At 34.8% G+C, this 13,204-nt stretch overlaps 1 protein-coding gene across 10 annotated transcripts in view; it reads right to left on the reverse strand.

Annotated features, from left to right (window-relative positions):
- The window catches only part of LOC143255219 (uncharacterized), a 47,114-nt gene that overhangs the window by 4,898 nt on the left and 29,012 nt on the right, over positions 1-13,204 (reverse strand). For 3 of the 10 annotated variants that reach the window (XM_076510525.1, XM_076510524.1, XM_076510527.1), the window contains 2 exons: positions 8,688-8,835; positions 3,271-3,887 (listed from right to left, as the gene is read on the reverse strand). In XM_076510525.1, coding sequence (XP_076366640.1) covers positions 3,271-3,749 — 479 coding nt within the window. In that variant the 5' untranslated portion in view covers positions 3,750-3,887; positions 8,688-8,835. Of the gene's footprint in view, positions 1-3,270; positions 3,888-8,119; positions 8,227-8,687; positions 8,836-13,204 lie in introns of all 10 variants that reach the window. The other 7 variants (XM_076510532.1, XM_076510529.1, XM_076510530.1 and 4 more) reach the window with 4 other exon arrangements.

Here is a 13,204-nt window from a genome sequence, read left to right on the forward strand (position 1 = left end):
AGGAAGGCACGAATCACGTGTATACAAATTGGTTCCATGATGTATTTGTTCAACCGTCGCATAACTCAAGCAGCTGGAGATACAATCTTTGCAGTAACAGCTACGCTTCGGGGCTATTGTGGAAATGCAGTCTTCGAATAAAGTGTGATCGGATGCGACGTGAACTGTAACAACGTGGTATGGCCGCAAAGTCACTTTGATACAACATGTTTAACGTCTATTACTTTGGTTTATCTGTTTCTTAATGGTGATAAGATTTCGAGTTTTTTATGCCCTAAACGGAATGACAAGATATTTTGTTAAATAGAATTGTTTGACTGTATACTAAAACGGACAGTGTAATTAAGTTATTGTAACCCTGCAAACAATGTACAATATAATGTTGTTTTTCGGTTATACATATGGCCACGAAAAAACAGAATTTGTGAACGTGATGTTAGGGTGGAGTGATATGTCCCATTTCTTTCGAGGAATATTCATTCCTAACATATTTGTTATAATTCAGTAAAATTTTCTCGCGGAAGCGCATATAAATAAAAAAAGCCAAGAACAAGTAAAATATATGAACTTTGCCTCTTTCTATAAGAACAAAAACTCCAAATAATTTGTAACGATATTCACTGAATCTTTACGTGATTCAATAATGGAGTAATACAACAGCAGGCCTTGACGACCTCTATAATGACAGATAATTTCTTTTCGATGTAGCTTTATTATGAGGTATTCTATTAATAAAAAAAGAAAAATGATTGCAAGTGTCAAATCACAAGCGTGCAAAATTAAACATGAAAGCGGTATTTTTGTAACCGGCTAATTACAAACACATGAAAAAGTAAACACACAATATCTGTATTAATGCTTGAAATAAACGATCTTATAACACCAAAATGTTGTTATTTAATTAGTCACTCAACGACCAAAAGCACGCCGTACAAATATGCACGTTGTAGATTCAAATATAATTCATGGTTTAAATCCTTTGAAGATTTGAACTGTCAGTCATGGCGCGTGTTTTGGTGAACGTTCCTGAAAATTTCTGAAAAGCAAAACGTTGAGTGTATAATTAAATAAAAACATTTTGGTGTTAAAATATCGTTTATTTCTAGTATTAATATGTAGTCTATACACTAGCAATAGCAGTTTTGTTTCAAGTGACTAATTACAAAGATGTGGAAAATTCAACACAACAGAAGTGTTTCGTAAGCGGCTAATTACAAAGACATGAAAAAAAAGTAAGCGTTATGGTCGTATTTTAGAAAGTGGTCATATCATAAAAACGCAAAAACAGAAACTTAGTTTTGATAGCTGTTGGTCAGAACGCTTGTTTTTAATGCGAACTGAATCAGCATTTGTTACACGACTCTAATGTAATGGGATAGTTCACTAGTTAGTATTTGTTAGTATTTGCACTCTCAGACACTGAAGGGTTACCTACATTACACGATACCTTCGGCATCGTGACGCGCAGTACTCCCAGTAACACTTTTATCGCTCCATTTCTGTGCATGCGTTGTCATCATTAAATGAAATGTTCAAAATGGCGTGAAGCTCTCAGAGAATTCAGTCATTGACAATAAAAGTTACTATTTGAAATCTACAAATATTGTTATTTAGAAATCATACAACAAAAGTTTTCCAGAGAATATTTACTTGGCCATTCGCTTTCTCAAATTAGTCACGACTAAACAGATTCTTAAAATGTGTTTGTTAAAAATAGGACCTCTGCTGGTACAGCGGTAGGTCTTTGGAATTACAACACTAAAATCACGGGTTCGATTCCCCTCGGTGGACTCAGCAGATAGCCCGATGTGGCTTTGTTATAAAAAAAAACACACACATACCTTAAAAATAATAAATTACTTCACTTATGTGGACACAATTTTTATATCGTCAATCACGGCAAAGAGATCAAAACGAAAACCAAACTGAGTGCAATAGATGATACACTATGGAAATGTAAAAATTATTGTTTTTTGTTTGTTTTTTTGGAATTTCGCACAAAGCAACTCGAGGGCTATCTGTGCTAGCCGTCCCTAATTTAGCAGTGTAAGACTAGAGGGAAGGCAGCTAGTCATCACCACCCACCGCCAACTCTTGGGCTACTCTTTTACCAACGAATAGTGGGATTGACTGTCACTTATAACGCCCCCACGGCTGGGAGGGCGAGCATGTTTGGCGCGACTCGGGCGCGAACCCGCGACCCTCAGATTACGAAGCGCACACCTTAACGCGCTAGGCCATGCCAGGCCTATAAAAATTATTACCGAATTTTTACACACATAATCTTGTAAAGCATAAACCAACAGAAATAGAGAAATCGTAAAAATTAATTATTTTTCTTAATTAATGCGTTGTATTTTGATAAAGGTGAATAAATGTAAGTAAACGTTAATCGTATTATAAATGCTTAAATTTCAATTAAACTTCATTGAAAGATTGTTTGTTTGTTTTGAATTTCGCGCAAAGCTACACAAGGACTATCTGTCCATAATTTAGCAGCGTAAGACTAGAGGGGAGGCAGCTAGTCATCACCACCCACCACCAACTCTTGGGCTGTTCTTTTACCAACGAATAGTGGGATTGACCATAACATTATAACGTCCCCACGGCTGAAAAGGTGATTATGTTTAGTCCGACGGGGATTTGAACCCACGCCCCTTAGACTACGAGTCAAATGCCTTCACCCACTTGGCCATTACGGGCCTCATTGAAAGAAGAGTACAATTTAATATCTTGAATATTTCAGTGGTGAGAATGTTTGTGTTTGGTTTACTTTTACTTTTGCGCAAAGCTATTCGAAGATCATTTGCTCCAGCCGTCCGAAATTTAGAAGTGTTAGACTAGAGGGAGAGCAACTAGTCAATATCACCAATTTCCATCTTTTGGATCACTCTTTACCATCCTATAGTGGGATTGATCATTACGTTATAACAACCACACGGTTAAAAGGGCGAACATGTTTGGTGATGAGATTCAAACCCGCGACCCGCAGATTACGAGACGGGCGTCTTAACCATTAAACCATGGCAAGCCGGTTCGGACAATTTCAACAGCACTGCTGTCATATTTAATTCATATAATATCACTTTAACGAAAATGTGTCGCAGTAAAGCCGTATCAAAAATAAATTAATTGAACTTTCTTTTGACGTTGTTTGTAAAAGAATGTTAAACCAGAAGTGAGTTTGAGACTAACTCGTTTACGAAAAAAAAGATTACAAAGCTTACGTTCAAATATCCAAAAGTGTTTTGTAATTGTTCATCTACTTACGTCTTTTCACTAATATCAGGTGACGATTCTTCTTCAATATCTTTTACATGGTGGGTTGGTGAATAACTTTTGGTCCTTGGAAGTGTCATGATGAGAAGAGGTCCCATGGGATAGTCGGATTTGAGTTGGAGTGGAGCTGGGGTGTATAATTCGGGATTACCGATTGTTGATATTGTGTTTTGCACTTTGCTGCCCTTTTCCGCCATTCCAACCTTTCGCCATCGGAGATACCACACGTAGAGAGCAAGCATGGGCACGGCAAGTACCAAACAGAAAAACCCACTGAGAAAAATCGCCAGACCCGTTTGCCAAAAAACGACTCCCACGATAAGCATGACGGTACCAGCAAGAAACAGAAATATAATGGCTCCAAGCCATATTTTCAAAGATATAGCTCTAGTCAATTTTTCTTTGGGAACCTGGTACATACCTCTTGGAGACCCATTGCTTTGGGCTGACTTTGGCGAATGAACTTTCATGGGTACTGGAGATGTTCAGAATATCTTTTTATAACAAAGTAGTCTAACGGAATTTGATTTCCGTTGTTTTAACTATCACATGTCTTGTTTGTTGTTCTTTTAAAACATCATTGAGTTTTCTGCACGTAAAAGTGGTTCCTGGTATAGAAAAGAAAAATGCCAAAAATTGTTAATATTTGTAAGTTATAATCTAAAGACAGCAGTAAAAATAATACTCTTCCACAACAATGTTGTAGAATTAATCAAAAGCTGAAAATAACGTATACAAAAAGTTTGTTTTTAAATTAAATTGCTAAAAACAAACAAACAAACTAGGTGTTAGAACTTCAGCCCAGCGTAGCCAGATGGTTAAGGAACTCAACTCATAATCTGATGATCGCGGGTTCAAATCCCAGTCGTACCAAACATGCTCGTCCTTTCAGCCGTGAGGGCGTTATAATGTAACGGTCAATCTCACTATTCGTTGGTAAAAAGAGTAGTCTAAGATTTGGTTGGTGGTAGTGATGACAAACTCTCTTACACTTTTGAATTAGGGACGGCTACTGCAGATAGCCCTCATGTAGCTTTGTGCGAAATTTACAACAAACCAAATCTAGCACTTCGTAACTGCTACCATAAATTTATGAACACGTTTACATACTGTTTATAATAATGTTTTTATCACCACAGTGTTTAAATGTGTGAGATTAAAAGTTTACTTTATATGTATGCGAGGTAAACATTTCAAAATAATCAATAATAACAAGCTGTTTAAAGGATATTGGACTCGGAATTTTCATTAGATTTCACAAAGTAAAAAGGGCAAGGACGAGGAATATTTCAGGAAAGATTAACTAGATGTGATCACAAACACGTATAATGTTAGGAGCATTTTGTATCATACACCTCGGAATGTGCATTGTGTAACGGGTTTTATAGTTTTCTTAATCAGATCTCTTAAAAGGATTGTAACAGATTTCTAAAATAAACCTTAAGAAAGTATAAGGAAAGTCGTAACATCTTAGCTGTTACAGAACAAAACCCTAACTTTGGTACCCTTCACCCTTCATTGCTAATTTGAAAGTGTTTAAGTTGATTAATAACGCTTTTTCTATTGCATTATGTGAGACTGCCAAGGATATTATTGAAATATAAATTCAGTATATGGGATGTTTAGATAATTCAATCATAATAATCATTTAAATTTTGTTTATTTGGTTGTTGAAGTTCGCCCAAGGCTACTCGAGGACTAGCCGTTCCTAAGTTTAAAAAGACAGACTAGCGGAAGGCAGCTATTTAACACTATCTATCGCCAGGTTTTGGAGTACTCTGTACCAATAAAAAGTGAGATAAACCGTATCATTATAATGTCTCCACAACTAAAAACGCGAGTATGTTCAGTGACGGGATTCGAACCTGCAACTCGCAGATTACGAGCACCAGATTATGCCAGAGTAATACACACAATAAAGTTCTATTTTACACACACACACACACAAACGTGCCGAAGTTTCCCTTCAGTAGTTTAAAGCAGACAATTTCTTTGAGAAAAATCTAAAAATTCATATCGATGACTTGGACAGTTATCTTATACAGTACCTGACTGTTAAATTAGTAATTCATCTTTAACTATTTCTTAATCTGAATTTTCATTGACACTGAATTATTTGATCCTAACAATATGGTAGTATAAATACTGTTTATCAAAGAAACAACTCCTATAATGAGCATGATAATACCAAAATAATGGATTCAAGCTACATTTTCAAAGTTATTCTCTATCTAATATTTTTTTTGGGAACTTGGTGATTTCCTGGAGATTTATTGCTTTGGGTTGGCTTTGGCGATTGGACTATCTTTTAACAAAGTAGTCTAAAGGAATGTGCCTTCCATCTATTTAACATATTGTAAAATTTCTTTGAGCATGGCACGAGAAACCCTGTTGAATTAACGACAACACGATATTGTGCAGTACCTATTTATTACCACTCAATACCATTACAGTGAGTGCTTGAAGATCATCGTAAATATAAAACCAGATATTTCCATGAGAAGGAAAATGAATAATGAATGTCTTCCTAAGTTATTATGGCAAAAAACATTATATGATTACTTTATAAAAAAGTCTGAAGTTCTTTCGTAGATCATCCCATTAGAGACTATTATAGAAATTAAAATCATTTATTGGTTCTTAATAGTATCTAAGCAACTTGTTTAATTCTTGGTGTAACAGAGAAAACGATTATGAAAATTAAGATTCACTTACTGGAATTTGTGGGCATATTATGTTATTAGACAGTCGTTTAGAAACCTCTGAAGAACCTGAATATACGTGTTTCCAATATTTATGTTCCTTTCAGTGTGAATTTTTGAAGTAGCATATGGATATCATCACAGAGGACGAATACGAGACATTTTTACATAACATTTCTTTACATAGTGCACATACGTAAATAATATTCTTGCGTTTATCTGGCCGGACCTTTTCTCTGTGCGAGAAGATCGTATTTCATATTGACTTTTCAACTCAGACTCACCTTAAACTTTAACAGTCTACCTTTTCAGTTCAATCACTACGGTACACGTTAACACAATGTTGTTGTTATCACGTGATAACAGGCTGAGATTTCAAATTTACTTTTTTACTTGGAAAGTAGTTCGCACAAATAACACTTAACCAGTGTGTAATAATAATAATTTCCTTTAAAAATTATCATTGCTTAAATACAATTTCTAAGGAATTTCTTGATTTATTTACGTATAAAATACGCAAGTGCAGCTCGTTCAATACCATATACTTATCACTTTGTGAACATGCATTCAGATATTTCTGCATAATCAGCTATGTTTGCCTTCATTAGAACTTTACATTTGCTTTACTTTGCAATAACTTGACTTCTGTTCGTTTTATATAGTGTTATAAGCACCTTTTAGTTAAATTTTTTCTTTACTATAGGTTTTTTCTTCGCTTTTGAGAGTTTGTTTCAACTTGTAAAACTGTTTCATACACTAAACGTTATTCTAAATACTGTCACTTTTCTTTATTGTTTAATTTACCTCTAGCTTTAACAAATAAAGTTTCTACGAGAGTTTGTTTGTCTGACCGCGTAAGTTTGTTTTTAAACAGACCAAGATTTATCGACCTAACATTTAATGTCTGTAATAAAGCATAACTCAAATAGCTTATGTGAAAATGATAGAACAATGAAAGGCATGATGACTACCACAAATGTTTCGTGGGTCGTAACTAGTCATAATAAACCTGTGGCACCAAATCACTTTTAGATTCAACATTTTCATAAACGTTTGCGACGTTGGTATTGTCCCCAAATTTTCTTGTTTCTGTGCGACTTTTCAAACCTGTTGCTATATTCAACCATTTATTACAAAACTGGGATTCAAACGGATTGTTCTGAGGTTGAAGTTATCTTAGTCCTGATTCAAAACACGGTATATTTTTTTCTCATTGATTGATGTCTAACTGTTAATCTTAACCCTAATAACAAATGTGCTATGAAACTGGCTTTCAGAAGGATTCTGATGAGATTGGTTTTTAACTGTTAATCTCTATACCAAATGCCATCATGTGAATGGTCTTTAAGCGGATTCTGTTGAAATTTGTAGATGAGTTCTTTTTACTGATAACTGAAATAACCGGTGACTAAGTTTCAACAAACCCACACTAATGTTTCTAAACGCCAAACGACAATGAGCTCACGTTTCATTTAATTCTGGTCATCAGATCTAGTAGTTTGTCCAACACAATAAAGAAGGTTTTTGTTTTATTTTGTTTTGTTTTTAACTTCGTGCAAAGCGACTCGAGGGCTATCTGCGCTAACCGTTCCTAATTTAGAAGTGTAAGACAAGAGGGAAGGCAGCTAGTCATTACCACTCACCGTCAACATTTGGGCTACTCTTTTACCAACTAATAGCGGGATTGACTGTAACATTATAACACCCCCACGGCTGAAAGGGCGAGCATGTTTGGTATGACGGGGATTCGAACCCGCGACCATAACGACAAACTCTCTAATTATTCTAAACTACACCAAGTCAGTCCATTTTTTGTATAACATTTGTTTAATTGACCAGTAATAAATTCAAACTTTGAACTCCAACGCTCATATGACTTAACCAGACTTTTTCTATGTCATACTTGTTAAGCTAGAGTTATCAATATTTATGTCTTCCGCCACACACCTACTGATCAAAATAACAACTCGAAATTACAATGATAATAATAAACTAAAACAAGCAACTCTGGGTGCAGGAATGAATAAAACGTGGCATATTGAGCTGTATTAGTTATTATTGCACACTGTCATTTTTTCTAAACTGCAAATCCATTTAAACAGTTTACACATTGTAAAATTTTTAATTTGTATACGGACCACTAGTTGTCCGTGACGATGATATCAGTCATCAATTGGAGTATCATCATTCCTGGCACTCCATTCTTGAGGTAGCTCTCGTTCATTTATGCTTTTATTCATCACTTCTGTAGAACATATAGAACACTGCCTTATGAGTTTGGAATTTTGTATTGCTATGAAAACAGTAGTATCTATTTTTCTTCAAACTTCCCAAAGTTTACCAGTTTCGTGTTTCACATGAGTAATGAAATATTAATACATGTCACTTTTTATTGTACATCTGAATACTGGGATAATTGTTGTCTATAAACATGGCGGTGAAAAATTAAACAAGAATTAACAATATTTATGACATCCATCCACTACATTAAATTATATCAATGACACCTATCGGCCAAACGTCCCACAATTTCACAACAACATGCCATGTCATCGTGTGACAGCCAGATACGTATGCAAATTTTTCACTGGTATCTTAATCTGAAAGTGTTAATCCTAACAGTATCGGGTAATTCTGTTTATATTTACTTTTTTCTTTTTACGCTTTGGTTACTTTGTGTGGATATACATTTGTGTGTTTCTTTACCTTATTTGGTTCCAGCTACAGAAATAAAATCCATCGTCGTAGGTGGTAATAAAATCATAAACAACGTTTCTATTGGACACTTACTGCTTTCGACTCGTGTGCTTCAAAGTTCAAGAGGAATTAACTTCCAGGAATGTCGTGCCTTGAGCTAGTGGAATAAACATATGAATATATATGACTATATATATATTTTTGGCTCGTTTTCAGACATGTTAAGGTTGAGCTTTTTTGGAATATTGATTTTCTTCTGTTCATTATAAAAGAAAATTTAACATTCTTAGGTTTTAAATATCACTGACTCTAAACCAATTCTTCTAAATTTAATCCATTTAATAAATCGAGATGTGAGAGAATCAAACATCGTATAAGTTTTGTGAAACAGCTGCTGAAAGAAACTGAAAAGTTTGTTGTTTTTTTAAATTTCGCGCAAAGTTACACGAGGGTTATCTGTGTTGACCTTCCATAATGCAGCAGTGAAAAACTAAAGGGATGGCATTTAGTCATCACCACCCATCTCAAACTCTTCATCTACGCTTTTACCAACGAATTGGCCACGACATTATAACGCCTCCACGGTTGAAAAGTTTGGAGTCAATCTATATGAATTATTAATTGATCATGGGTAAAAGAATATGTTTCAATATGTCGAAACCTCAACACCTTTTGTTAAAAAAACTTGGGCCAATGTACAATTAGAATCATGCGTTATAAATTCAAATTTAAGGAGCATTTATCTAAATTTTGAAATGTATCGGAAACTATGTGTTATAGCTCTTGTGTAACCACTAATTAATGGTATTTCGACATTAAAAATCAAGATAGTGGACTTGTTTTGTTATTCTTGTTTTGCATGTGTTTTATATGATACTGCTCAAATTCCAAGGTCTCGCTTGTTTCAAAAATGAAGGCTTCGAAACACTTCTCGTATGTCTGTTTCTGGCTTATCGTTCAATAATTATCTGTTCTCTCTTGGGTGTATGCTTTCTGAAATGTTGACTCAATTAAAGATTTGCATATGTAAATCGTTACAAACTTCTGGGAAGTACGTCCTTGTTTAAGGATATAATTTATTTGAAAATATTACAAATATCAACTTGATGTAATTAAAATCCTCGTGAGGGCGTATTGAAATGCGATATTTAGCTTTAACAAGATATTGTTGATATTTGGCTACTTATTTCGTCCACGTATGGTAAGTTACGTGTAAATACATGTTAGTACAAAGAGTTTCAGGTGCCGCATGTTTAATTAAGCTTAAATGTCTATTAATCAAACCTCGTTTGTAAAACCACAAGATGAATATTACTAACCACCTTGGAAAAATTTATTAAGTCACTTATAATACATATTAAATACAATGTTCACGTTTAATGAGCCAAGTGTGGCCTAGAAATAAATGTACTGGTTGCGAAAGAAAGGCCAAAGGTTCGACCCCGCAATTACTAATGACTTCGCTCCATACTTTGCATTAAACAAAAGTGTTTGTATTAAGCACACTTCTACACAATGAGCTAACTATCTGTGCTCTGCCCACCACGGATATCAAAACCCGGATTCTAACATCATAACTCCGCAATCGTATTGCTGTGCCACTGGTGGTCATTTTAAAAGTGGCACACAATCACGCAATTCAGTTAAGTGTAGCTGTGGAGGCGTCAAGTATTATGTAGAAATGCCGTTATCAGTATTATTGTAAGTATTTAAGTGTCGAATATCATTTTACAAATTTCCTGTAAAATGTTTTGTGTTGCTACGTTACCTAATTCTAGTCTGAAAGATTTACTATGGCTTCCAATAAAAATAAGATACGATAAAAGAGCAGTAGAAACCGTTAGTAATAATAATTCGGAATAAAAATATATGATATGGTATCAACATTTAAGACAATTTTTCTTTTTGGTAAGTTAACAGAAAGAGAAATTAATCAAAACTTCTTTAAAAAAAAATAAATATAATTTTCACATATAAATCCATAAAGGTTCCATACCATTGAAATAAAGTTTTACACTAACATTTAATAAAACATAGTATGATAGTAATATCCTTACAACAGGAAAGATATAGTTTGCACTGATCTTCCAATTCGCTTAAACAAAGAATAGAGATAATATGAAAGTGGTTTTGCTTGTTGTAAAGTAACGCACATTTTCACTTTAAATGTGGCTCGGGACCACCAAGTGGTTAGGGGGCGCTCGACTCGTTATCTGAAGCTCAAATGGTTCGAATCCCCGTCGCACCAAACATGCTTGCCTTTTCAGCCGTCGGGGCGTTATGAAATGATGGACAATCCCATTATTCGTTTGTAAAAGAGTAGACCAAGAGTTGGATATGGATGGTAATGACTAGTTGTCTTCTCTCTAGTCAGGCCCAGCACGGCCAGATAGTTAGGACGCTTTACTTTTAATCTGATGGTCGCGGGTTCAAATCCTCCTCACATCAAACATGTTCGCCTTTCAGCCGTGTGGCATTATCATGTAACAGTCAATCCCAATATTCGTTAGTAAAAGAGTGGCCCAAGAGTTAGCGGTGAGTGGTGGTGACTAGCTGCCTTTCTTCTAGTCTTACACTGATAAATTAGGGACTGCTAACGCAGATAGTACTCTTATAACTTTGCGCGAAATTCAAAAAACGAAGAAACAAACAAACGAGCCCTCTAGTCTGTTTCCCAGTGGGTGGTAAGAACGGCTAGCGCATGTAGCTTTGCGCGAAATTAACAAAAAACAAACCTCACCCATACCTTATTTTAAAAAAAAAATGCTTTTCGATGATAGTAATAAAACACACACACACAAAAACAACAACAGTAACAAGGGCATCTGTAATGGAAGGATATAGACCAGCTGTTGTGTTAATTGCTGTAGGCCCTATCGGAAATATTTATACAGGGCCCAGCTTTTATATACCTCCATGATGTGTTAACTGTATTCTTTCGACTTGTTACTGCACGTACAAGTATAATCCAGTAAAGTGTATTACGTAAAGTTTATCACTAACAAACGCAGGCCTGCAAAAATAATATTTACATTTTTAACACGCGTTGTTGAATATACGTCATTCTGAGTAACGTATGTGTATCTGTTAGTATGAGCTACAAACAAACACGTTTAGAGAAATATACTGATTTTCTAAACTATCCATCACGGTCTTCATCAAACATACATATTAATATCCAACTTAAATACTTTACTTTCCTGATAGTATTATTTTCGTGTACATAATACCCTCAAACTGTTTTTGTCTTTTCGCGATAAAAAATAACTGTAACTCAGATGATTAAGCTAAACATTTAGTTCATTTTATACGGTAACTCACAGTATGCTTTAGAATAGGAATTGAAATGTTTTTTTCTAAGCGCACGTGGGCTTAATGGCCAATCAGAGACCATAATAATCAAATATAGTCGCTGGCCACAAGGCAGGCAGGCATCCAGCTAGCAGTGCCCGCCACCACAGTTTTTCTGAAGTTACTTTAATAAATAGTCCACTGCTGAAAGTGTAGTGCATGTTCAGTAGCATCAGGAATCGAACCTCGGGCCTTCCATTACTAGCCCTATGTGTTAACTACTTGGCCGCCACCGGCTCTTTTCAGCACTAAAATAACTTCTGTGTTACGTACTAACTGAGATGACAGTTTGTAACAGAGAGTGATGAAAATATCGTTTTTTTTCTTTCTTTTTCCTACACACATAACTACTTAATGTAACTTGTTATTTTGTAAAATTAGATGTCTTTTCATCTTTGTTCATTTTACTTTGCTAACTGTTGCATAAACTGAAATACTTTGATTTAATCCTTCTTGAATTTAGATTCACTGCGATTAAACAACATGTTTATGTTTGACTTTTATGTTTTTTTAAGGCACAGCGCTACCAAACGGGCTATTTGTACCCTCCTTAAATATCAATTTTTTTTTAGTGTTATAAGCCCTCTAGCTTATTGCTGAGCCATTTGTAAATTGTTCCAAAATGTATAATGCTTTATCAAAGCAAAAGTTTTGATTTTAAATTGTAGTAACGTATTCTATATTTCGGCGGGTTCTTTTCGACTATTATAAAGAATATTATTAAATCACGTCCACGCAATTATAACGATTTAATTTTTTTCGATAGCGTTTTCTAAAGGTGATGCTCACTTTGAAACAAGTTGCAGATCTGAGGTCACAAACAGCGTTTCGGTATAAGCTGTGATATTAATATACACCTAATTTACTCGTTTCAACAGAAATTCTTCGCTGCTTAATCAATACCAAATACTGTAGCTCACTGAGTAATTGGCTAGATCGATAACTCACTATTAACTCTGAACTGAGTCGCTCATTCACTCACTCTTTCTCGTATGTATATATATATCGCACTTTTTTTTTCTGCGTTCTGTATATCCAAATGTGTTCTTCGGACACTTAAATCGATGTTTCAATAAGTCACATAAATGATAAACGTAATGTAATACCAAAATTTGTAAACATTCTGCGATAAAAATAAATGTCATTATTTATAATATAGAGAAGCTTGTTAGTTT

Source organism: Tachypleus tridentatus, chromosome 7 (genome assembly GCF_004210375.1).
Source record: "Tachypleus tridentatus isolate NWPU-2018 chromosome 7, ASM421037v1, whole genome shotgun sequence".
NCBI lineage: Eukaryota > Metazoa > Arthropoda > Merostomata > Xiphosura > Limulidae > Tachypleus > Tachypleus tridentatus.